Source organism: Chanos chanos, chromosome 4 (genome assembly GCF_902362185.1).
Source record: "Chanos chanos chromosome 4, fChaCha1.1, whole genome shotgun sequence".
Classification (NCBI taxonomy): Eukaryota; Metazoa; Chordata; class Actinopteri; order Gonorynchiformes; family Chanidae; genus Chanos; species Chanos chanos.
In genome coordinates this window covers 15,840,467-15,867,280 of record NC_044498.1, presented here as the reverse complement: position 1 = coordinate 15,867,280, position 26,814 = coordinate 15,840,467, and the positions used below count along the sequence as shown (strand labels likewise).

Sequence of the window (26,814 nt, the reverse complement as noted above, 5' to 3'; positions counted from 1 at the left end):
CATCACGGAGGAACCCTCAGCAAAGGATGTCACCACTGTTTGCTCATCCACTATCTATGCTATTTAGGCCTTTAAAAGAGCCATCAGTTTATGTGCTTTGAAGTAGCAGATTCTTCTGGGAACATTTAATGCCAAGAACAATCGACAGAGGAGTGTGTAATGACAGTATACTACGCAACTCTTATATTACTGGGCATATTCATGACAGGGATGAATATTGCTTGGAAGTAATCTAATGCCCTCTTTACATTAGATGATCACTGCTAATTTGTTAACAAAGAGATCAGCAAGTGTCACTCTTGGAAAGAAATGACTATTAACAGCAAACTGAGTCATGTTTCATTTAAGAAAAAATGCATTAAAAAAATCTGATGGCTTTAAATACACCTGACACAATGGGCTAATGTAAAAACATACCCTTGGAATTAGGTGTTCATTGCTATGTTTTGTCAGAGAGGTATTTGAGTGGATGTTGAATGAGCTAAAGAAAAATGTTTTTTGAAATGCTTCAAGAAGCTTTATATATACTCTTCAGAGAGTCAGGGTAATAAGTTGGAAGCCAGAGAATATATGAACCCATATCCAGAAAAATCAGAATAATGTAACTGGTAGAATTAAATTAATATTATATCTGACAATCATATTCATTTGCATTTCAAATAATTTTCATGGTAAATTCCTGTATAATTGTTATGTGTGGTCATTTTATGATAACAGAAAACAAAAATTAAACATTTCAGTTCATACAGCATTTTTTTGTGAATCTTCATTGTTATAAGTCTTAAGATGTACTGATTAAATAATTCAGAATTTATGGCATCCACTGAGAAAATATAACCAGGTGTTTCCTCAGATTGGTAGTATACAGTCTCTAAAATCTATACACACTTCTAATTAAATCATGAGGGCAAAAAATTACTTAAAACCAGGGCATCATTTAAGAGGCATACATAATTCTTATCAACAGTGCAGAGAAAGCCACTGAAAACTCACTGGACTGCAAAGGTCATTAGAATGATTAAAAAGAGATTTCTGTATATACATACACACATTTGTATATTTATACACTGAAATGAAACCTGTGTACTTACATTTTTAGGGCAAAGGCAGAACACTATGTCAAGGTTTGATGTTCAGCAGTGACTCCTTAAAGCTCCACTAACAGTGTGGACAGAGCTACAGGATGGAGGGCTTACCTGCTGCAGGTACGTCACACTGAAGACAGAAGAGTAATAGAACTGAAAGTGAGGCTGAAGACAAACCTGTGAAGGCTAAATTTTCATTCATCTAGGAGATCTGCTAAGGTAACAGTGGGAATTAACTCTACTACAAATGTCAACAAGCGCTAATTTCAGCAGAAAGAACTATTGACAAAATGAATATGTGTCACTTAACTGAGGTATGCTCTGTCATCAGATGAGGATTACTGTTTACTAACTAAGATATGCAGTTCAAGTCCAAGAAACTCATTCTAAACACCAGAACGCTGTATATCTCCCTCTAGTGGTCATCAGTAGTATTTTTTAGTTTGAGGTAAATAAAAGGCAACAGAGGTCCTTGAGGTGTAGCAACAGGAAGCCTTTGTAATCAAAATGTTAATGACCACCTCTGTACAACCACATGTATGTGTAATAACAAACACAAAATAGGAGGGAGAGTGAGAGAGAGAAAGAAAAAGAGAGAGAGAGAGAGAGAGAGAGAGAGAGAGAGAGGGAGAGAGAGAGTTATTTGGTGCTTAGATCACAAATATGACATCTAAAGTGTGTAAAATGTTTATTTTTTTTCCGAAATGGCAAATCAATGAGTTGACAAAACAGCAATGTTAAAAAAATGGGAATGGAGGAAATCAAACTATGGAGGTTACTGACATAAACTGTACTTACAAATCAAACGTAAAACTGAAAAAAAACCCCAAACAAACAAAAAAAACAACCAAAAAACAAAAAATTTAAGATACATCCTGAATAGCACTGTCCTCCTACCAAAATCCAGCCAAATTATAATAGACCTACTGACTTCGGTTAAATCTAATATTATGACATATTACTGTGAAGAAAATGTAAGACTGAAAAAGTGTCATTTAAGGAAGAAAAAAAGATCTTAAAATGTTTGTAAGTGGCAGAATGTTCTGGAAGTGCTGTGCATATGGGCCCAGTGTAGGACATGAATATTGAGGTGTATATTCTTAGGGTGGTTTTTATCAGGATTCTCCAGAAGACAAGGCACCGCCCACAAACCCTTCGTCTTTCTATCACTATGTTTCACATGATGTAAACCAGAAGTCATGAGATGCTTTGGAATGGTTATTAAAAAGTCACTTTGTATACAAGGTAAAATAAGCCCATTAAAATGTGAATATACATCTTTTTCTCTCGCTTCCTTAAATAAAGAGCATGTTTTTCTTTTTTCCCAGTACTTCATTATATTTGTGGTGGAGGCCCTACCCGGGGGTTTCTTTTTGTTTTAAACTTGTAAGCAAGAGGAGAGATATGTTGAAAAGTATCATTCTTACACATTTGGCTATTAAAAGCAAAATGTAACATACATTTGTTTTGTAAAATAACTTCTTTACAGCATTAGCCTAACATCTATTACTTTGAAGAGGAGACAAATATTTTACATGAATGAATGACATAAAAAGTTAAAACTAAAACTAGATTTTAAAAAATAACAATTCAATTGAATTTATCATGCTTGCCTGAAGCCATAGTTAGTCAGATGACATTGTATAAAAGGACCTAAACCACTGAAGCAATAAGCCTGAGAGAATTTCTCTCTCTCTCTCTCTTTTTTTTTTCTTTTTACATATTAGGTGCATTATTTCACTTAAAAGAAGAGGGAGAAGGATTTAAAATACATAAGACAAACGAATTTGATTTCTAAAAACAAAAAGAAATCAACAGAATTAAGGGTATGATACATTGCTGTGTGTACTGGCAGGATCATTAATGAAGGATCTCATTGTGCCCCTCTACTTTCTCAGAGAAAATCCATTTCCACCTTTTGACTTGTACTATTCTGCTAGGAAAAAAACCCCAAAAAGAAACCAAACAAAACAATTCACGATTTATGACGAAAAAGCTATCACAAAATATGGCAAAACAAAACCAATGAGAAAAAAGGTAAAAGGGTATGCCAACAAGCAATTCATATTTACATTGAATACAGGCATTTCATTGCATCACCATCATCATCATCTTCCTCTTCTTCATGTTCATCATCATAAATCTAAAACAAAATGTCAAATGGTCCCTCCCACTTTCCCTCCTGTGATTCCCTGATGCGCCTCCTGTACTGCCCCTGAACCAGATCTCGCTTTCAGATTGGCATCGAATGAAAAGTCTGAGGAGTATGTCACTTCTTTAGAGAAGAGAGTGAATGAAAGAAGTAGGGGCAGGGTGGAGACAGTCTGGCGGCCTCAGGAAGCTGTACACATCTCTACAGGCAGAATTGGGGGCCTAGAGGGCCCTAAGTAACCCAGTCTGGGTCTGTTAGGTGCCAGGCTAGCGTGCTGGGCTTTAGAGGTTGTCTCCTGGCTGATACTGCGGCTCTGTGGCTGTGAAGTAATCCTCCAGGAAAGCCTGTAGATATTCAAAGGTGGGCCTTTCCTCTGGTTCCTTTTTCCAACACTGCACCATAAGCTCATGCAGGGAGCCTGGGCAATCCTGTGGACAGGGCATTCTGTAGCCACGTTCCACCTGCTCCAACACCTCCCTGTTATTCATCCCTGTGTAGACACAGACACACAGATGCACACACAAACACACACACAAGCACACACACACACACACACACACACACACAAACCCCCCCCCAGAAAAGTCTCATTAAAAAGAGTGCATGACTTTGCATCAAATATGACTTAAGAAATCTGCCTGACATCTGCTAGGCTGATTCCAACCATCCCTGGGTCTCAACAGGACTTTCCAGAACCCTGCCTTCTCTCTCCCTCTCTCTCTCCTGCTGCACACCAGCCAAACTTGGCCCATCTGGACGAACACGTGTTTTTCCCTCCCAGTGAACACAGTCAGATTGCAACATGCCTGCCTCCTGCTCGCACATACTAGGAAAAACACGGGTCAGATCTCCCTTGAGGCTGGCCCTGAATAAAGCATCAGCTTTGATAAGGGTCTTAATTCTGTTCCAGCATGACATAGACTCGCTCATCTGTTAGAGAGACAGCTCTGCTCCACCCAAACATCAGCAGCTGTTGTGCATCAAATGATCATCAGCATGTTCTTACAGGCAGGAGTTGTTGCAATAAGTATAGTACTTCAATGTTTTATTCCCCTGGGTTAGATGAGTTTTATTGCACGAGACAATGATTAAAAGGAATAAGAATGGCATTTTAAAAAAAAAAAAATAATGAAGATGCTGAAATCCTTGTCTTCAATTAAGCGACAAATGAACACATTATTAAATGTTAAGCCTTCCTCACCTGGGTAGGGGACTCGTCCCTTCGTTACCAGCTCAGTGAGCAAGATGCCAAATGACCACACGTCTGATTTAATGGTGAACTTTCCATAAAGAGCTGCTTCTGGCGCTGTCCATTTAATGGGGAATTTTGCACCTGTACAATATAGAGAAGTAGTCATTATTATTAAGGATGACTGGAATGCAACATAACCCAGAGACACCCATATCCATCTGTTCACCCAGACACTGATCCATCTATCTATCTGTCTGCCTGTCTGTCCATCTGTCTGTCCAACCATCTATATATGCATGTATGGATGTATGTGTGTATGTATCTGTCTATTTATCTGTCTAGAAAAAGGCAGTGAAAGTGAGAAAATGACATCTAATGTTACGAGTCTCTTTAGAGTCTGACTGCATGATGTAACATTTCCTCTGTGGCCTTCTTTCTTTCTTTGGCTTACACTGGAGGTGTGGTTATTTTGTTCAATGAGGTTTGGGCCAAAGTTGACCAAACATGCTGGCCTCATTCCCTCTATGACCTCAAGAAATGCTGGACTAGAAAAGCTGGGCTCAAAAAACTGACCACGAAAAACACACTCTAAGGAGGAGCAGGAACATGCGTTACGCATTTGTGCTTTTGTGTGTGTGTGTGTGTGTGTGTGTGTGCGCGCGTGCATTTTGAGCCTCACCTTGCCGAGCTGTATACTCATTGTCTTCAATCAGTCGGGCCAGACCAAAGTCGGCGATCTTACACACGAGGTTGTCTCCCACCAGGATATTGGCAGAGCGAAGATCTCTGTGGATGTAGTTCATCCTCTCAATGTAAGCCATTCCTGCAGCCACCTGCAAACACACATACCCACACAACGCATTTCAAACAATAGACCTGCAGTCTCTCACACAATTTATATTACAGTGAAGCAACAACAGTCTGGACAAAGACCATGGCCTCGGATTACAGAGCTAAACAGAGTCATGTCCCAGTGGGAGCGACATTCCCATGGACACCTGAGAATGCTTGGATACCTGAGCGGCCATGTCGACCAGATTTGGCAGCTTTAGCCCTCGGCCCTCGCCGTCTTTCAGGAAATCAAGCAGGCTTCCTGAAAATAAAGAGAAGTTCGCTCTTAATCTGTTTTAATCTGATGTGCCTTGTTAAATGCAACACGATGCATAGATAGCACACAATTCCTGAAGTATTTGAGAGTTACCATCTGTTTCAGTCGCTCAAAAACTTGGTTACATCACGTCTAACGTGATTTCAGTCCTGAATTTGTTCTCTGACCTTTTCCCATGTATTCAGTGACAATGTAGATGGGTTCTTCGGAGACCACAGCGTAGAGCTGCACCAATTTGTCGTGCCGCAGTTTCTTCATGATCTGTGCCTCCTCCAGGAAAGACTCTGGAGACATGGTACCCGGTTTCAGAGTCTTGACCGCCACCTTGGTGTTTCCATTCCATGTGCCTGTCATACAGAGAAAGTGCAAATCAACACAGCAGAACCTATCTGTCCTAATAATCCTCACAACCTTAAACAGCAAGATTTCACTCCATTCTACCATGTTTAATGCCTGGATTCAAACAGCACATCTTCCAATAACACAATGGTCAATGATAGGCACATTAAATAAAAACATTCGAGTAAGGCAGAGGCGGATTTGGTCCAATAAACTCCTGATGGAATAGAGTGGCACTGATCCTATTTTAATGTATTTGTTGTTTTTTTTATTACTTGGCTGTTTGAGGCCATGGCAAAGGAGGAAATTTTGCTTGAATGAAAGCAATAATAACAGTGCAGCAGTCTGCTTGCTTTTAAAACACATTTAGACCGTTAAAGGCAAACATTTGGGAGTAAACACTCATTTAATTTGAGGAAAAAACCCAAGGGGAAAAAAAAAGAGTCTCCACGGTTTTAAAATGCACAAAGCAGTGGAATGAAAGAATAATCCTTTATAGGATGATTAACAAAAGCAATAAGTGAATGAATCTCTGGCTAGGATACAGCACACTCCGTGAGGATGAGCGGCATTCGCATAACAAGCAGCTACTGAATACACTGCTCTACCCCCCCCCCCCCCCCAGGCTTCAGCTTCATTCAGTTTCACTCATTTAGACTGTGTCTATACAGCGCCGCCGAAATGTCAGCTCTGACCTGTGGGCAAACCAAACCATTGCCTGTGACATTTGGATGTGAATGCCTGTTGCACTGGCTTTTGGGGATTTGTTTAACAGGACTAATCAATCCTCGTCCACTGGGTGGGTGCATGATGAAACTATCTGCAGAGGCAGTATCTCTGCACACTGTCATTATACTCTCTCTCTCTCTCTCACACACACACACACACACACACACGCACACACACACACACAAACACACACACAAACACACACACACACACACACACACATACACACACACACACACACACACACACACAAGTGATGTCTGTGTGTAAAGCTGTGCGACAGTGGCTGGCACCCATGAGTCCTGCTGTAAGTCTAAACACTGCATAGGCACAGTCTGAACCTCTGCTTATTCACCTACTTCCAGTGTCCAGTTGAGGACTAGGTAATTAAAAAAAGAGATAATGTAAAAACAATTTAACAGTGACGGGTGTCCTGGAAAAAAATGAGAAAGCTTTTTATTTTCCATGCAGTTACTGCTACTAGCAAATGTAATGTTCACTGTATTAAGGCAGCTCTTTGTTTAAAATGATATACTGCTGCAGTAATCTATGCTTGTTAGGACTTACGTCTGTTAGTTTGCTCTCTTTTCAAAAGCATCTCAACTGATAAAGTAATACATGGCATTTATTATCAAATGTATTCCTCCAGAACACCCACATTCAAAATCAGATGAAATGATGGAACAGTTGTTGCCTTACCAAACCACACATCAGCAAAACATCCCGCCCCCAGCTTAACCTCCAAGTTTAGTGACTCTCTGGCGATTTCCCAGGCATCGTGGGTGAGGCCCACAGTATGGGGTGTGTAGTTCTTACACACTCCCGTTAAATTAAAGCACAAACCATCAGCACTCTCTACAGGGGAGGGAAGGCAAGGCACAAAGGGTTAACTACCAGGGAGAGGAACATGCAAAGAGGAAGATGGAAGGAGTCCGTCTCACAGTGAAAGGGCAGTCGCTTCGTCCAAGCTCTCTTACGGACCCTTTTTCTGGGTTGCTAACAAGCTACGTTTATGTGAATCCAATGTTCTTCCATGTCTTCCTATGTCTATGTGACTATAGCTTGGACTATATCCATTGAGGATGACTGTGCCCGATCTGAGCGGCTCTTCCATGCAGCCTCTGATTGGACATTACTGTGGCGATTCTGCCCGTACCCATCCAGACCTCCCCAAACTGCCCATTGCCCAGCCGCTTGATGAGCTGCAGCGACTCCCGCGGGATCTCCCATACATCTTTGGTTTTGACGGACAGGTCGGTGAGGCGGGGCATTCCTTTGTGGCAGGGCACGACCAAGCGACAGCACAGCCCTGCGGCTCGCTCTGTGCACATGTACGAGAAGCACGCCCGCAAACACACACACATACACACACACACACACACACACAGACACACGTACATATGTACGCGCGCACACACACACACACGCGCGCGCAGACACGCAAGAGTGAAATACAGAAAGCAAGAAGCAAAGAGTTTGGAAATAGAGCAAATGCTAGTTGATAGCTCAAATAACACACAAAGAGAGTGAGAGAATGTGCTAGATCTGCTTAAGTAAAGAAAAACAATAACGGGTCCCTTTTGCTGCAGCCATGTGGCGCAGCCAGGTTTCGGGCCGCAAGTTCACAAATTAATCTCTTTTTAATGCGCTCTCACTTTTCATCAAATCACGTAGAGCGGCATCCGCCAACCCCCACAATGTCTACAGTGAGTCAATCTCAGCAATTGCACAAATGAGAGGCTAGTCCTGTTATTTGACTGGATTTGTCGGCTGGGCAGGTAGGGATTTTGGCCAGAGGGGGAAGGGAAGGGAACATTGGTTGCTTTCAGTTGGAAGCAGATTGATGGGGGCTACGCTAAGACAGCACTTTAGAATGGGCTTGACTGACAGACCCGATAAGACCAGATAATGATTGACTAAGTGCAGCATGTTTATGACTCCTGTCCCATTAAGACGCTGGTCTGAACGGATGCGATATATTTAGATTGCAAAGAAGAACTTGTCTGATACAGCGCTACAGCCTTTAAAAGGCATAAATTTGACCTTATTCCTTACCCGGATCCTGTAACGTTAAGAATTCAGGCATTAATTCTGCAAAATGTATGAAGCTACGTAACTGTCAATCACACGGCACCATGGAATTTTGGAATTCATTTAAATGATAACTTTCACTTTGCTCTACCTTTCATCTGCCAATTTATGAAAATAAACATCTGTCCATCTCACAGCAGTGCCGCATATGTTTGGAGCCCATTCATTAGCTGCATTGCATCATGTTTTTTTTTCTACAAAATTTTGTCCATATGGCTTTTGCCTGAGTTTTGCGTGATTCTTGACACAAGGCTCTGTGCATGTTTGCTCGTAAAGGTTAAGTGCAGATAAAGGAGAGTTCAATCCAAAAGGGCAGTGGCGATTAACATCCATCTGGGTGCATGTGTATATATGTGTATTTGGGAATGGCAGAAAGGGTCATCCTGACAAGCCATCAATATCGTTCTCTCTAGTCCCTTTCCTCTGTAATAAAATCACTCAATAGTACAAATGTAAAAGCCTGGATACAGCACAGAAAAAAAACTATGTTTCCTGGCATTCCACTGACATCACCACTTAGGAGCATGTGATGGCTTTGTGATCTCTGATCGTTGTCTACTGCTTAGTAAATTTATGCTAAACCTGTGACTACATTAAGTCACTTTTGTTTAGGGTACATTGTGTGAATCATATGCAATTCTAAATTCAATTTGGAAACTAAGAGAAAATAAAGAGAGAGAGGGAAAGAAAACAAAGACAAGAAGCAAAGCAAGAGTGGCTGCAACAGCACCTGATCGCAAAACTGTAACAAGTAAGGAGTGTAGAGAAACAACAAGGTCATTTGATGTACTCTTGTAAATGTGAATGTGTGAGTGATTGTGAGAGTGAGATGTGGCTTGCAAATGGAGGGCAATCAAAGACACAGATATGGTGTTGTAGTAAATATACATAGAAAATCTATAATATTCATTCTCAGTATATTTAACAATCAATATATCAGTGTGCTAACTAGAGCATGAATAAAAATGCTTCACATAGTTAACAGGAGGGAGACATCAATTGAGAATGAGAAAGAGGGGGTAGAGTAACAGACAGAGGGAGAGAGAGAGAGAGAGAGAGAGAGAGAGAAGTATCACAAAGAAAGAGCAGCATAAAATTGCTGTACATTAGAAGGGTTTTTCTTAATTTGCTACGAGAGCTCTTCAGCACTCTTAAGGCTAAGCATAATTTTTTTGTATGTCAGCAAAGCAAAACGACACATCTAAATAGTAGGGATGCACCGCATGTTTGGCGAACGAACGTTTTCTCCCAAAAATAGCAAAAAAATACAGCACATTCGATATTTGGCCGAGTGAGTAAAAAAAGCCTTGTATTTTGATCAAATACGTGAAGCTGTCTTCGTTGCTCTCCTGTACCGGTTATCGATGACGCATTCAAACAGTGACAGCATTCCATGCTGTTCACATCCTACTCCCGTTCAGTTACAGCGGATGACAGCTATTTTCCAAATGAACATATATCTATAGTATTGAACCCTTTCGCGGTTACAGATAAGAACACCAGATTAGCAATTTGTAAACACGGTTTATCTGAATTATCTAGAGAGGGTACGATGCCAAAGAACTTTACCACAACAAGTTTAATGCACCACACTGGAGCGCAACACCCTGTATAATATGTATATGCATGATATGTATATGTAGAGTTCAAGAGAACGCTGATAACGAACAAGTAAATCCCTCCCAGCAAACCTGTTTCCGTAAACCTATGAGACTATGAACCCACAAGATAGACTGATAGTCTTATAAACCTGCCGGATTTTTGAAAAAGCCTCAAACGTTTCAAATGGCAGTGCAAATACGAAAGAACTACTGAAAAATATGATTTAAATATAAAACTTTTAATTATTATTCATTGATTATTTATTTTCAGCTCAGGTTTTTTTTTTTTTTTGGAATAACGTCCCCTTCGAAGGATGGACAATTCAAGTAATAAAAGTTTTTTGTTTTTTTTTTCATCACTGTGTAATTTATCTATGCAGTAGTACAAAAACAAATGGGCGAATAAATGAAAAAAACCAAACAACAAACAAAAAAATGGTATTTGGCCGAGTGTTCCTGGAAATCGAACTTCAGCTTGGGCCAAAAATTGTCGTTTCGGTGCATCACTACTACATAGAACTATACTGGGTAACCTAGTGAGCATATGACAAGTTTATATCAGTACGACAGAATGAGAAAACAGATAAGATAATCTTTCACTGTCCATTTGTAAAAGCTTGTTGGATGATAAACATTTGATGGATGCTCTCTACACTAAAGCATCAGTATTATGGCTTATGTGCCTTACCTGAGTAGTGCTGGACCAGCTGCTGAAGTGTTTCAAATTGGGCTCTAGTGGTTATGTAGTAGCCTCCACTGTCAAGCTTACGAATCTTATAATGTTTCACATGGTCTCCTTTGATGTCGTCCCAGTCTCGTATAGACAGAGAGAAGGCACCTAGAAAAGAAAAAAAAAAAGAATTTTTCTGTTTGTGATTAGCCAAGTGTTTTCAATACAAAATCTACATCCTGCTTAAGAATGCTTTTCCCCTCCTTATTTTCCTTCCCAGGTTATAACTGAAACCATTTCAAACCATTTACCTATGTGTCCTACTCTAAAAATAACTCAGCAAGTGAATAGAAAATTTCTTAAAAAAAATAGTTTGGTAGGATTAATGTCTGTCCCCAATCCTAAATTCATTCAGTTACTTTCAATATCATACATCAGTTAAGTTGGCCACAGCCTGTGCTGACCCGGAAGAGGGGAATGACACATGAACACACCATGTTCAATTAGGGCTCTGGTCCTTTGCTTAGGTATGTTTACCTTTGGTAGTTTCACTCTCTCGGATGAGATAGGTGCCACGTGGGTTACATGTGCTCAGAAGCTGTCTTTCTGCGTCCTTCCGGCCCAGTTTACCGAAGTACCAGCTGGGGAAAGCGCGTGGAAAAGGTAAGGTATTTTAAGACCACGTAAAAATAACATTCAATAAGTCATCACGCATCTGCAGGTATACACAGGGCTAACATGATTCATATTTGCTATTATCGGCAACAGTTTCCTGTTGCTACTGTAAGAACACTGTTTGCGACAACTATCTCTTTGGATGACTGCTGCGCTACAAAAAGTAATTACGTTGTTGATGAAATAATACAATATGGGAGCATCCATTAAATTAATAAATGTAAGCTGGCTGGATAACATCTCATGTAAGTGCTGAGGTTCTCAATTCAACCCAAACACCCATAAAACAGTCACCAGGTCTGTCACGTGTAGACTTTCAGTCAGGGAAGCGAAATTGGTGACTGCATTCCAAACACATAGCAAAAAAAAATCCCTTAGAAGACATAATGGTTTCTGGAACAGCATTTTCTCAGCGTTTGGTTAATTACCGCCACCTTCAGCCCCTCCTTCTCTCTTCCCACAACACATTATGAAATTTCAGAAAGCTAGACATCACACACAACGAGCGTCTGCCTTGCTGTAAATCACTACAATAATCGCATCACTCTTGAGTGCAGAGACAGGCGGAGAGGGAAGAGGGCCGAAGTGTTCCCAGCAAAAGGGCACCGAAGAAAAACCTCAGAGACAGCATTCAGTGTTTAATATCAGAGAGGGCTGAAAATAACCCTGAGCTCTCTAGTCTTTGGAGCATATGCTTTATGTAAAAGAGTGATGATCTGAGGATAGGTAATGAGTGAAGGTTTGGTTAAAATATAAAACGTTGGCTCTCTATCAAATGTACTGTTTCCTGATACTTCCAAACCACAGACCAGGAGTACACACTGTCCTGGCCATTATCTATCTGCTGCCTCAGGAATAATAGAATGTCATTTGCATTCCTGGCGTAGAAAGTCAAGATCCGCAGCTTTTGTGACTTCGCGTCACAGCTGAACCTCCCTCTTTAAATGATCTTTAAATAACATCTGGACTAGCACTGTGTGTATCATGTGCTCCGCTTACTGCTTTAGCATTCACTGTACTGCTCTGTTTGTGCTTTTGCATTTGTTATGTTTTATTGTAACATTACATTGTATTATGTGTTTGGAAACTAGTGCTTGATGAAATCAGCATTCATGCTATTTTACTGCTTAATGGTACACACGTTTTGGAAGTTGCTCTGGGTAAAAATGTCTGCTAACTGAATAAATATGAAAGTTAATTGCTTTAAAAGGGGCTGTTGTGGTTGCGGATGTGCGTGAGATCAACGTTAAATGAAGGACAGAAAGCAGCGGGTGTTTTTTTTTTACATTTTTTTTTATGAGAGCGTGTTGTAAATCAGGACAGTGTCCCTCCTGCTCTGGGCCTAGCAGCTTTGTTAACCCCCTTAGACCATGACATAATCCCCTCCACCCTGCTGCTCCATAGAGAATGTGAACACTGTGGGTTTGTTTGGCTTGTCGGGACTGTGTCACTCGGTGGTCTCCTGTGTGTGCTGTCAGACTGCTGAGAGGAACAGAAAGACGCTGCACTCACTCTTCAGCCTGGATGGAATCCACCGGAGCCACGTAATTACTGGGAATGTAGCCGGTTCCACCCGTGGTCAGAGAACGAGCATCCCACCAATCGCCCTCACTGAGAAGGAGTGAGAGAGAGAGAGAGAGAGAGAGAGAGGGAGACAAATGGTAAATGAAATGATAAAGAAGACAGGAATAAAGCCTTGAATCTCATTTTGTGAACCACCTCATCATTTTCTTTGCTTATGGCTAATGACATTTCCTATCCAACATGCGATTCAAACCACTCAACGCTGAAATAACATAGACTACATATGAGGTTTAAAACATTAGCTACCCGCTACACTTCACAGCCTGTTAAGATATACGCTATGCTACATAGGTTCCGCTGCACTCAATTATTCATCTGACATGAATATTAAAGACAGCCCTCTTAGTTCACGTGGAATCGACAGGAGAGCAGCTGCAGCTGGATCAGGCGTGTAGGAGAGAGGGAGGGAAGAGGAGGGAAACAGCTTCATTATATGATCTCTTTTTCACACACCTACACAGTTATTATATGCTATCCACATGTCCACCCACCTACCCCCATACGCGCGCACGCACGCACACGTGCACGCGCACACACACATTCTTTGTCTTTCTTCCTCTATCTTTCTTATTTTTGCCCTCTCTTGCATCTCCAAACTCGCCTTATCAAGTTTTTCTGTTTCTATCCACTCTCCTCTCACACACTTATTTTCTCATCAAAAACTGCATTACAGTCAATCAATCTCTCTTTGAATCTCCCTTCACTTCAACATGCTCCCTCCCTCTATCCTTCTCTCTCTCTCTCCCTCCCTCCCACTCTCTTTTTGCCCTCTCCCTCTCTTTCTCTCAGCATATCTGTAGCAGATTCATGTGTGGCCATCCACCATATGCAACTCAGTACGAGTTACACACACGTGAACCGGCATACGGACACATGCATGCACGTACACGCGCGTATACCCCACACGCAAATGCACAGTACAAGCCACCCGGTGATGCCACCGCAAACGCTGCCAGTCCGGCTGACTACACCACTCCAAATTGTTTACCCCGCATCCTTCACTACGTTCAGTGGCAGCAATGGGGGGAGGGGGGAACCGGAGGGGAATTTTCATTTGGACACATGAAAAAATAAAAAGCAGCTCATCATGAGGGTGTCTTGGGACCCCATCAGAGGCAGATCTCTCACTAACGCCCTTTGTTGTGAGGGAAGAATGGAGAATCCCTCTGGAGGAGGGAATGTACTGGCTAAAGAACGAAATGAACGCCTGCTGTCACGCACAGTGCTACGTCTGTTGTATTTTACTCTGTGCCGCTTTTGTCTTTAACAAACCCCTCAAAACCAACACCGCAGGACCACGATGACACACAAACAACACCCGTAAACAAATAATTTCACCAAATACCACCCCCCCCCCCCCCCCACTCCTCCCAACAAGCCCCTGGAGCCAACCCTGATGAAAGAGGGAATGCATTTAACACAGACAAACCACATCTGCTATAACAGCTTTTACATCCTTGCTTTTAACGCATAAAGAATGCTTCACCCCAAAGAGCCCAGTGTCATTTAAAGAAAGCATATCGAAACTCTTTCATTATCCTTCCCTGACATTTGGAAAATCTGAATATCTGCCTCTGGCTGGGTGGGGGGTGGGACGGGTGTATGTGTGTATGCGTGTGTGTGCGTGCGTGTGTGTGTGTGTGTGTGTGTGCGTGTGCGTGCGTGTGTGTGTGTGTGTGTGTGTGTGTGTGGGGGGGGGGGTTTACTGATTAAGACTTTTCTACTGGAAATGCCTCCCACTCTGTCTTTTTAATGGATCAGCAGATTATCCCTTTTTCTGAGGGATCTGTTCCTATTTCAAACAGCAGGCAGCTATCACGGACAGCGCTTTCCTAGAAATGCCACAGCTCAGCATCCTTCTGTTGCTCCCAGCAAAGGCCCGTGCCTGCTCACATGAGTCTACCCCACCCCCTACCTCAGACAGGCATCTGCCATTTACGGTCTACCACTGTTTCACTGTGGAGCAGGGATGCTGAGGGAGAAGGTGTAATGCCTTCTTTGACCAACAGGGGGTAGAAACTCAACTTAAACATGCACATTGAAACGCACTGTGGAAAGGGCTGTGATAAGGGGCCGGCATAGGTGACTGATGGAATGCACATATTGGCGTATCTCTCTAAGCTTATCTTTCCCTGTTTTGTCAACAAATGGCAAATCTCAGAGTTCTGAATGGTTTCTCCTGTAAACCATTTAAATAAAGCCAGGATGCACGTTTTTGTTAACATGATCTTTTGCCCTGTTTGTTCTAGATCACACCTGTGGCCTCTAGAGAGAAGGTTCGGTAGAGCTGTATGCAGTAAACCCTCCCATCATGTTCTATTTAAGTCTACTGCAAAAAACATAGTACACCCTAGACAGCAGCAGGTACAGGAAACAGCACTGCTATACTTCCTCTCAGATGTCTCTTTTCCACTACGACGGTGCTGGTGCCCGTGCCCGTGCCGGTGCGGAGCCAGTGCTGCCTTGGTGCCTTTTGAGAACCGGCCCGCATTTCCACTGGTTTGGGAACCGAACGCTACATAGCGAAAGTTTGGGTAATTTCCGTGGGGAAAAAATAATGTCGGACAGAACGCATTGCTTGCTCTTTATAAATTTACTTTTACGCTAGGCTTCCACACAGCGAAACACCTCACGAATTTTGTCCCAGAACTTTTCGCTCTGGGGGCAAAATTCATGAAAATAGTAAGTCTGTCACTTAGCTCAAAAGTTAAAACGAGTGTTTAAATGAAGGTCTGCATGAAGTGGTTTAATTGCACCAGCCAGAGCCGAGAGAGAGAGTGTCTTTTTCTACCACTCTGGGTCCGACTACGTTCATGTAACATGTAAACAACAGCCCGTATTGATGTAGACACAAATTGTTACTCATGCATCTTTTAATCATATACATATTTTCACGCTACAAATATCCTTTAGCCTACCGCTACTTGGTCAGACGTTTTTTGTTACTCCCGCCTCTCTAAATAACGTCACGTATCAAACGCTGAACTGATTGGTTCTCGCGTGGTTTTTATTTGCATAGCCTCTGACGTCAGCGGTTCCAACTTTTGGGACCAGCATTTCTGTGGTGCCGTGCCGGTGCCAGTTTTCGGCTCCGGCACCAGTATTTTGTCAGTGGAAAAGCGCGGGTGCCGGTGCTCGATCGGGCACCGGCACCGGCACCGCGGCAGTGGAAAAGGGGTAAGAGAGTAAAGACATCACAGCAGGCTAAAACCCACCACACAGTTAAATACCTCCACAGGGCATGAACTCAACTCATTATAAACAATGACAAATATACACATACACAGACCACAACTTAAAAATACTTTACAACAGACAAAATGTGCTGAGACAAGTAATACACCGCACTAAATAAATGACCTCATTAAACACACACAGACAATAATTCACACCTTGACACTGGAGGACACTGGAGGTAGTTCTCAATAAGAGGCACATCCATAATCTCCTCTGTCTGACTGATAAAGGGTATTACTTACGTGCTGTTGATAATCTGGAACTTCTCTCCTTTCCTGAAGCTGAGGTCGTCTTCTGTCCGTGCCTCATAGTCATACAGGGCTACAAAGAGAGTGACACCTGTGCAAAAAAGAGAGAAAGGAAGAAGACAGAAAGCAGTGTCAGCACTGAGGAGCTTGAGAGAAAATGAACCGTGATGATCTCCTGAATGAAAAGAATATGCACAGTAAGGTCTGGCTGGAGAAAACTGTCCATTTCAGGATGTTCAGGAGGCACAAAGAGTATGAAGTGATATCCAGACTACACAATTTAAAATTCAATAATACAGTGGAATGTAGCTGCAAATATCCCAATGTTCTACAGTTGTGATTTTATTCTATGCTGATGAGACAATAAACAATTTGAATTACTAGTAGAGGAGCAATATGAAACCTTTTATGTTCTTATCCTCTGTGAAAACAAGTTACATTCTCTGTTAAAAGGGTGGCTAGACCACAGTGCCTCTGAACATTAAACACTGACTATCTGTCACTTCTTTCCTTAATACATTTATACAACTGAACCTCTAATCTTTGTGCTTTCTGTGACACCGGCCATCAATAACCCAAGCTTTGTCCAGGCTTTACTGTGACCCAATTTCAGTACTGGGGTGCAATGCAACAGGAGAAATTAATTTTCTCATCTGGTCTGAACCACTTACATTCATAACACATGTATGTAATTTCAGACTGATGGAGAACACAAGCTGAGAGGCCATGATAGGACTGCTGACAAAGGCAGTGAAGCTGATGATAAGCATGTCTGATTGGCCTTTCCAGAATACAGATAGGATTGCGATTTCAGTCACAAGCAGCACAGGAGTAAGCAACTCAGACAACCTTAGTGATTCAAGCTCTGGTGAACTTAACATAGCAAATGTACCACTCACTGGGTTTCTAGAGGATCGTGTGAATGCTGTGGAAGTTGTACTGTTTTTCTTTTTAGTTTTACTGGTGACGGATGACATTAGACTTAGTTGGAAGTGTCCTAATGATTAAAAACACTGGCTCTATCCTGCTCATGGCTTCACACAACACTCAGGAGAATACAGTGAGCCCCCAGGTCACGACACTGAGGAGAATACAGTGAGCCAACAGGCCTGAATGGGAGGAGTTAAGATTTGGGGGTGGGGGGAGGGGCTTTAACATGCTGGAGATGAGACAACACATTGCTGTTGTTGCTGGGGCTCATTTGAATTGGGTTAACTAACCACAGCCAGAGAAGGAGTCCAGGCACCCAGAGGGCCTCTGCACCCTTCTGTCACTCCCATCATATGACTCTTTCCTCATTTACAGGCCTTGAGGTCTTCTGCTTCAAACAGTAGGCATCTCACACTCAGTACCAAAGCTGTGTAATTACTACGCCACCCTGGTTTTAGTTTTTCAGAGCCGAGAATGAAAAGCGCTCACTCATTCACTGTGTACAACTCTATGTTTGTCATGAAGCATGTGGTTAACATTTCATTGTGACATTCTTTTTCGCTCGACTGAAAACAGAATAGAAACTTTTTTAAAACGAATAGCTGCGTTCAACCACGTCAGAGAGTGTCGATAATTGTCACAAACAGTTGTAAGATTTTTTTTATGTGTTCTCATGTTTTATGTGTATGTGTCTTTAAAAATAACATTTTGGCTTACTCTCCCTACAGACTAAATGAAGTGTGGGAGAGAGACAAAGAAGTCTATATTGGTAAATATTGTGGTCAAGTGGGTGGTACAGCTATGTACCAAATCCAAACCAGAAGAAAATTAAAATAGTAAAGCCTACAGTCCCTTGTGACTGTGTGGATTTGGATTATTTAGGACAGTTATAATCCTCACTTTCAGCAGGAATTCAGGAGAGTTCAGTGCAGATGGTGAGTATACGGCTCCAAAACAGTGTCTGCATTATAGACTTGGGGAAACCTCCCCAAGGCTGTTCACCACGTAAACAAAACTTTGTGCACACTGGTATGATGATAATGATGATGATGATGATGATGATGATGATGCACAGTTAATATGGAGTGAGGGAACTGAGCCAATGAGCGATGGAAGCATAGCGGCAGTAAAAGTAAAAGGCCCTACCTGTTCCTCCTCGTGTGCGAAGGGTTCCAGTATGGGACGATGAATTGACCCCTCCAAAGACAGTCATCCCTTGTACAGCAGGTGCATGGAAGTTGTTGTAGTTGGGAATGGCAGTGACCCCGAAACTGGGGTAGTGTTGCGGGGTGGGGTCAGCCCCATAGTGATAGCCTGCACTCTGTGAGATGCTGGTCCTCTGGTCCTCAGTGAGTTTTGCTGCCTCTTTATCCTTGCATTGCACACAGCCCATTATCTAAAGTCTGGAAAGGACAGACAACAAGAAACAAGTGAGTGTTATCAATGATCAAAAATAGTGTTTGGAGATGCATCAAAATGAATCCAAGGCTAAAAAAAACCATAAAGATGGCTTGGAGTTGAGTTGGTTGTCTTCACGTTTATTCTATAAATAATGATAAATTACATACACTATAACTCCAAACATTCCATTTTTTTCACTCTCAGAGTTGTGCATGTTAGGTTGCTTTATGAAAACACAAAAGAGTTACCAGTTCACCACAAACAAACAATACACCTGCATATATCTTTTTGCAATGTAATTCCTTGTCTGCCACCATTGTCTGGAACAAACATTCATTTTCTGTAGAAAGATGGAGACCATCAAAAAAAACTGAAAGCAGAAGAGGGGCGGAGATTGCTAATGGTCACTTCCTTTTTCCATGGAATATGACACACAATACTATTGAGAACAACAGCTAAAATATGAATGAACCAAGAATCACATGTAGTAGAAATGTGAAGTGATGAATAGCCTAGCTGACTCACACACACACGCTCACGCATTTACGGAAACAGCTGGGGGGTAAAAACAACCTTTTTACGTAATGCCAGTGAGTTACACACATTGGCCAATCACAGCGAACCTCTAGAGGACTGGTCAGAGGCATTAACTCATTGATTATTCCATGATCACATCCCTACCAGTATTGATCCTCTTTGGTCTGTATGCAGTAAGCGTGGCTACATGCAATATTGCAGTGTGAAGCAGTCTGTTTTAAAGGGACAGGCACTCCATTTTCAGCAACTCCATCTCCAGCAGATATTGCTCCATTACTAACATCAGAACAGGGCATCTGAAAGGTCCTCCTTTTGCTATGACTGGGCTATCGAGAACATATACACAGTTCATGTTGTCAACTCGTTTCGGCTGTAATTTAAGATCATTAGATTCACAAAAAAAAAAAAGTTCCTCTTGACTGCGAATGGTTTCATACATTTGGGGTGAATCCAGAAAGCTACAAAACATCTTCCAAAGTACTCTGAGAGATTAACTGAAAACACTGGGTACAGTTATTGCCTTGGGACAACCAGTGCCATCTAATTACCATTTTACAAAACAAATATGAAAACAACCCACGCTGTGTGAGCTGTATCGGACAAACGCGTGGCTTGAAAATTAAAGCACTCTCTGAGGTTGAGAGTCTGAGGATCCAACTGCTCAGCCCCAGTCATTGACTGACCGCAGCTGAACCATTTGAAATTTTTCTCAATGCCAGCCCTGTTCTCACTCTGCTTTCTGAGTACAGATTTTGGCTCTGAGGCTAAGTCAGAGCAGGAAGTGTAGTCACTAAAGATGCATGTGGAGAGAGAGAGAGAGAGAGAGAGAGAGAGAGAGAGAGAGAGAGAGAGAATGGACGCCCTGGACTCTTCCTCTCGTCTGTTGGGAAAACAACCTCAAAAGAGGAAGCTCTCTCTGTGATTCATCAACAGAAGGGCAGCGAAGCCGGCCAACAAACAATAACCGCTCAGCATGCCTTGAACAACGCCTCCATCACTCTTACAGCAACACACACACCAACCATCTCCCTGTCAGCAGAAAACTAGAGGCCTGAAATCCTTCTGAGCTCTCCCGAATGGGCCAGAAACAATCTCCAAATGCAAATGTGGATAAACAGCTAAAAACTCCACTTAAACTTGATTAGTTTAGTGGGAACACACAAATTGAAGCAGAATTACACACGCTCTAGTAGTTTCCTCTCTTTTAAAGCTATTGACCAACCCTGTGGATGATGCTATTTTAATGACAAAGACCAATACTTAAGCATATAACTGAGTGAAGCTCTGTTTTAGCACAATGAAGTTGCTCTGTACAGAGAGACAAAAGGACAAGGGGGGGGGGGGGGGTCTTGCTAATGCTATTTAAATCACTGCTCTAGTGTCCTCCTGCCTATACTGGCACCATTTTGTATTTCCAACTTAATGGGAGGAGTATAAAGAAAAGAGAGAAGGAAGAAAAAAACATCATGGCCATTTAGGTCATTAATGCTAATTAGTTTGGGTTTCCCTGCTTTCCCTGTGCGTATGGCCATACCATCATACTAGTGAGTGATACAATACAGTACGAAGACAGAAATTCACGAGATACATCAGCACAGCCAGGAAAAACAGACAAAGAACGCACTATGGGGCAAATCTTTTCCCTGATCTTTGGAGGCTCTACAAGTCTGAAAACAGATGACGGCTCATACGTTATTGGGTTTTCAGAGATTTCCCCTTGCTAAGCCATGGTTTAGGTGCTCAGTTACAAGCTCCAACATTTCATTAAGGTCTGCAGGTCCAGTCTCTGCAGTACAACACCCACAGGGAATGGAAGACAAGCTATAAGCTCTTGTAATGACAATTGTGAGCTCTTCTCTCACCTCAGGTCTTTCATCTCCCTCTCTACTTCAACCTCCATCCTTTTCTTTAACAACCTCTTAGCGCTTAATTATTCCCTGATTTCTCACAACACAGAGAACCTGCTGGCTCTAGTCGCTGGTTGGCTATGCAACCCACAGCCCTTTGTTTACCGCACAAAACAGACATGAAGGATAAAACAACAGAGTGTTTTACGACACCTATCAGTGGACTGTTGCAGGAGGACTTTCAATTGTTATTTATCTCAAATTTCAATTGTTATTTATCTCAAATTTCAATTGTTATTTATCTCAAACATTCTGTATCACAAACCATCTCAATCAGAAAATGAAAGTGAGCACTTTAATCTCTAGACAGTCTCAGTTCAATCTGAGAACCATGACTTTATGGAAATCAATTGGTCGGACAAGCCGAACTCTTCTCACTTCCCTGAAAAACTGAACATTGACCTAAACCCACGGCAGACAAAAAGGAAGAGAAAAAAAAAGACTCCTGATCTGAGATCATCCCAGCTTGTTTAAATTATTCATTGCGCAGTTGTGCTCTCCCGTGGGTGCGCCACACACCTGGAGGAGGAGATGTGTGGGGGCGGGGGGGGGGGCCTCCTGAAAAATACATGTATATTTAATGTGAATTTCTAGCTGTCATGTGTGGGCTAAGGCTTTTTCAAAGTCCCTTTCTGTCTGACAGAGGTCTGGACACATGGGGACCTGTCTCAACAGACCACCTCAAGGCCCAACATCACTGCAGTATTAGCATTGGAGAGAGAGGATGGGGACAAAATAGGAAGCAAACTGCCTTTACAAGGATAATGGTAGTCTGTTCTTGGACCAGTGTACCCTGTAGCAATCGACAGACATCTGCAGCACTTTTTAGGAAATACAAAAATGTTGGATAATTGCGTATTAAGAGGATTAAGTAAATTACAAAGATGATAAAGAGGAGGTTTAGACAGAGTTTAATGAGGTACTGACAAAGCAAGTTCACAAGCTGAAAGTTCGCATTTGAAGTTGCAAACATGTCGATCAAGCCTTTTACAATTCATTCAGTAAATGTAGACTGAAATCCTGTAACATTTTCACTCTTTCACAAATAAAACAAGTGTTGTGCAAGTGTTGCCCAGAATTGCAGACTGTCTTTGATGCCTACTAGCTTTGTCTTCTTACAGATATCTGTACATAGAGCACTCAGTCCTCATTAAGTAGCACAGGGCATAGGAGACAGACGAGAATGGAAGACAGAAAGAGCAGGAAGTCTAAGATAATGAGAGGAAGAAAGATGAAGAGAAAACAGAAAAGACAGGAGGGTAAAGATACAGATGCCGCCCTTTACAGCTCCACTGGCAATCAGAAAGAAAGAGGGAAAGAAAGAGAGAAAGAGAAAGACGCACACACACACACACACACATACACACACAGAGGGAGGGGGTGAGAGACAGAGAAAGAGAGAGAGAGAGAGAGAGAGAGAGAGAGAAGAGAAGGGGTAGAAAAAGCACAGAGAAAAATCAGACAGGGTGAGGGTAAGGGGGTGGACTGCCTGGGGGACATGCAGAGCCTCAGCGGACACTTGACAAAAGGAGTGGGATAATGATCAGTCTTCAGTATCACATGCAGAGATGCCGTCCGATGGGGACCACCTCGCTGCTGCTTTTCCAGCTCTCCAAACCTGTCTCATGCAATCATACCTGACAGTCGGTTCTGTGCAACCCTCTAAACCTGTCTGGCCCAATTACACCACATAACCAGTTCTATGCAAGCTTCACTCCCTTACCACTGTAGGAAACCTATGAAAGACATACATTAGGCAGGGAACAAAAAAAAAAGAGAAAAACCACAAGAAGACTATTTTGCTCAAATAGTTTGAAGCTGTAAAAGGCAAATTATGGTCTTAGGGCTTTTCCTGTTTGGAGCATTTATTTTTGTGTTTGTGGATGATGTTGATACCGCTACCCAAACAGCGGCAAAGCACAGCGAGGATTTATACATTAACTATGGCCGCAAGTCCGTCACAGATTGAGGTAATTATTTTCCAAGCCTACAAATGTAGGTTATGAATAAACACAACGCATAAACACTATATACATTACAGCAAAAGCTCCAATGTTTGGAGGAGGGTCTGTTTTTCCTGTCTCTTGACTAGCCCTAGCGCATTGGCAGGGATTTTCTCTCAGGCTGTTGCTGTCATAAATGGCAGGATGGGTGTAATTTGATTCCCAGGCTGGCAGGAGACGGCGGCTGAAGTGTTTTTGGCTGGTCAGTGTGGCGTGAGGACTGGTTCCGCGGCGGAGCCAGCCGTGCTCCACGGGGTCAACAGGGTGTGCAACACAGTGAAGGGGAGGACCTCACATACAGTACTGCATATGGACCGGGCGGGGAACAGAACTCTACTCGGTGCTGCCTCTGACATATCAGAGCGCTGCCTCTGATACATCATAGACAGACTGGCACTCCTTTCCTGCCTTCATATCCCTCTCTTCACACTACTCTCCAGCAGAAGATTAAAGATAAAAAAAAAAAAAAAAAAAAAGAACAGAGGCAGCAAGTACTATGGTCACAAGGCCAGTGTTAAGCAGCTGATGGGCTTCAGGTCTTATTTGAACTTGTGCTCACTGATATAAGTGGAAAGGAAACAAAGTGATGATTTCTATCTGCTGTGGATAATCATGTTTGTGCTTCTCCTTACAACATATACCCAATGGGTAATCTATTGAAGGATATACCATTTCACTGAATTAAAAAAAACAAAAAACAAGCAGGGGACTGCTTAATTCACTAAATAGGTGCTTCCATTCCTTAGAGACCTGCTTAGGGTGAGACTGGGAACGCATGGCGATTCAGTGCAGTTATGATAGGAGAAACTGTACTTTCCCCGCATCTCGGGGGGAAGGGGAGCTCAGACTAGTCTTTATGGTTCATTTCAGCAAGCTTCTAAGAGAGGGATTATGGGCTGTAAGCTGTCACCACGGTGATAACCCTACCCTAGTTCCCCTCAAAGCAATTCCTTGGAAGCGTCTTGTTCCTCGGCACAGTGTTCCACTGGATCACAACACTGCTGTAGCCGCCTGCAGTTCAGGAAGGACACTGCTGTCAACACTCAGCTCTCCTGTCAATCATGAAGTGGTGGGCAGAGCCTGTGGTGACACCATTGTGTCAAAAGATCTCAGTGTCATCATAAACATCCCTGCATCACCAACAGGACACAGGGAGGGAGATGAGAGACAACATCCTCCAGAGAGAGAGAGAAAAGGAGAGAGAGAGAGACAGAGGGAGAGAAGAGAAGAGAAGAGAAGAGAAGAGAAGAGAAGAGAAGAGAAGAGAAGAGAAGACAAGAGAAGAGAAGAGAAGAGAAGAGAAGGAGAGAGAGAGAGTGAGTGAGCTGTAAACAGCCTCTGCTTTTGGCAGACCTGGCTAGAAAAGCCTCTTTTTGGGATCCCCAATTAAAAAAAAAAAAATCAGACTTCCTTCCGACCAGCTGCACTCAGCGGGCATAACAAAAACACAAAGGACTCTTATTAATCCCAGAAGACTAATTTAAACATGAACAGACTGCCCTTCAAAGAAAAGGTTTGACAACTTGAGATTCTCATTATCCATTTTGTGCATACACATGCAAACATTTAGATGTTTCCGTTCTCACTAGCCACTCACTAAGTATATTGTATATTGTAAACAATAATCATGGAAAAGACTGGAGTATGGGTGTTCAGGGTCTGAGGAAGCATTTCAAAACTGCCATAGGTTATTTGCGTAAAAACACAGAAATGTGACTGTCAGTGAATTGCTGTAACACTGGTATTAAGACCAAAGGTTTGACAAAATATACCAAACGGAGGGTCCTTTCGACATGAATCCAGTTCACCAGTTTGAATCCAAATATAAGCTGCTGAGCTGGGCAGAACTGCACAGCTCTTACATTGAGGGATAAAGGAAGCATGATGATGTTTGACCTTGACTTAATAATGTAGATGAACACTGCCTAACCTCATAACCACGAAACTCAGAATCCACTAAAATAGCCCTGGGGGTCTGCAACTCCCCCCTCATTCCGTGGTCAGCAAAACTGCCTGAAATATTCATAACCTTGGAAAAAAAAAAACACTTTCAGCTTCTTCATTCTCAATACCTCTCGGAAGCAAATAACTACAATAATACAATGATACTTCTCTCTTTTTCTGTATGAATATGCAGTACAACCTGTGATGTGAAAATCAAATACCCCATCGTAAACTGAACAGCTGTATTATTAGCAGAGGAGAACCACTGATCCATTTCATCAGCACCTTACATTTATTTTGATTGGCAATCGTTTGTTTTTGCTTTAAGAGAACATGAATGTGACAGCAGGCATAGGGTGATTAAATCTGAATGTCACAGAGTGTCTTTACTGTTAACCTCAGGCCTAAAAGTCAAATAAGAGACAGGGCACGTGAACTGAACCCCACCAGCACTCCATGCCATGGGCAGTGTCAAGACTGCCACTGACAGAACACTGAACACTGAACAGAACACTGACATCAAATGCAAGACCCAGATCATGTTGTTTACCAAAGCCCTTTTCCAAAAGCTGATATTTCATCAGTTCAAATAGTTCAACTACATGACAAAAGACACAGCGAAGTGCCATTCAAAGCAACTTTCCTCTGTGATCAAAGACGTCGCCACATTTTGTGATGATAATCACGTTGGGTACGGCATGTCACGTCGCTCGTATTGTCATAATCTCTCTCAACTTTTTGGCTCGTTGGTGAGCACTAGTCACCGTGGCACGACGGAGCTGTTGTGTCTTTATTTTTAGGATGATATGTAGTATTGACTATACCAGAAAGGACAGGATTTCCATGCAGTCTCCTGCACTGCCCCAAGAAAGAATGTTCATGAGCTGCAGGAAAGGCAAGGAAATATGAAATTGTTTAAACAATAGGCTGGATTTCCCTTGTTTCCTTCATTTTCATCAAAATAAACAAAAGAATGAGAACTCAAGGTCAAACACAGTGCAAAAATGTCTTGATTTGACTGGAGGACTTTCTCCATTTTACTTAAAGGTAGACAGTCATAACCGCAGTTAGGGAGAATGACTTGAAATGACATATTTTAGGTTCTATTCTTCAAAAATTAATATAGAAAGGTGAACTCAAAATTAATTTGCAAACCACACTTAGACAATACGTCACAAATGTTGACAGAACAAATGCTTTTGAAGATTTCCAACTAAAAAAAACATGGAGAAGACAGAGATTGACATGTGAGGGGCAATTTCTCAAACTGCTCTGAAAGTGTTCCTCCCTCCTCTCTCTAAGCCGTACTTTTAAAAAGATGCAGTGAAAGAACAAATGTGAACAGTTTAAGGCATGCACACCTCCATGACAATGAAAGGCT

At 42.2% G+C, this 26,814-nt stretch overlaps 2 protein-coding genes across 2 annotated transcripts in view; both read right to left on the bottom strand.

Moving 5' to 3' along the window:
* Nucleotides 1-3,276: 3,276 nt before the first annotated feature.
* The window catches only part of fynb (FYN proto-oncogene, Src family tyrosine kinase b), a 44,020-nt gene continuing 20,482 nt past the window's right edge, over nucleotides 3,277-26,814 (bottom strand). Inside the window, exons 3-13 of the mRNA XM_030772940.1 lie at nucleotides 18,788-19,044; nucleotides 16,706-16,802; nucleotides 13,155-13,253; nucleotides 11,505-11,608; nucleotides 10,986-11,135; nucleotides 7,762-7,926; nucleotides 5,705-5,884; nucleotides 5,446-5,522; nucleotides 5,109-5,262; nucleotides 4,439-4,570; nucleotides 3,277-3,727 (exon numbers count right to left, since the gene is read on the bottom strand). Of these exons, the coding sequence (XP_030628800.1) occupies nucleotides 3,519-3,727; nucleotides 4,439-4,570; nucleotides 5,109-5,262; nucleotides 5,446-5,522; nucleotides 5,705-5,884; nucleotides 7,762-7,926; nucleotides 10,986-11,135; nucleotides 11,505-11,608; nucleotides 13,155-13,253; nucleotides 16,706-16,802; nucleotides 18,788-19,034 (1,614 nt within the window). The 5' untranslated portion in view covers nucleotides 19,035-19,044 and the 3' untranslated portion in view covers nucleotides 3,277-3,518. The remainder of the gene's footprint in view (nucleotides 3,728-4,438; nucleotides 4,571-5,108; nucleotides 5,263-5,445; nucleotides 5,523-5,704; nucleotides 5,885-7,761; nucleotides 7,927-10,985; nucleotides 11,136-11,504; nucleotides 11,609-13,154; nucleotides 13,254-16,705; nucleotides 16,803-18,787; nucleotides 19,045-26,814) is intronic.
* The window catches only part of LOC115810192 (organic cation transporter protein), a 34,066-nt gene continuing 31,840 nt past the window's right edge, over nucleotides 24,589-26,814 (bottom strand). Inside the window, exon 10 of the mRNA XM_030772120.1 lies at nucleotides 24,589-24,619. Within this exon, the coding sequence (XP_030627980.1) occupies nucleotides 24,589-24,619 (31 nt within the window). The remainder of the gene's footprint in view (nucleotides 24,620-26,814) is intronic.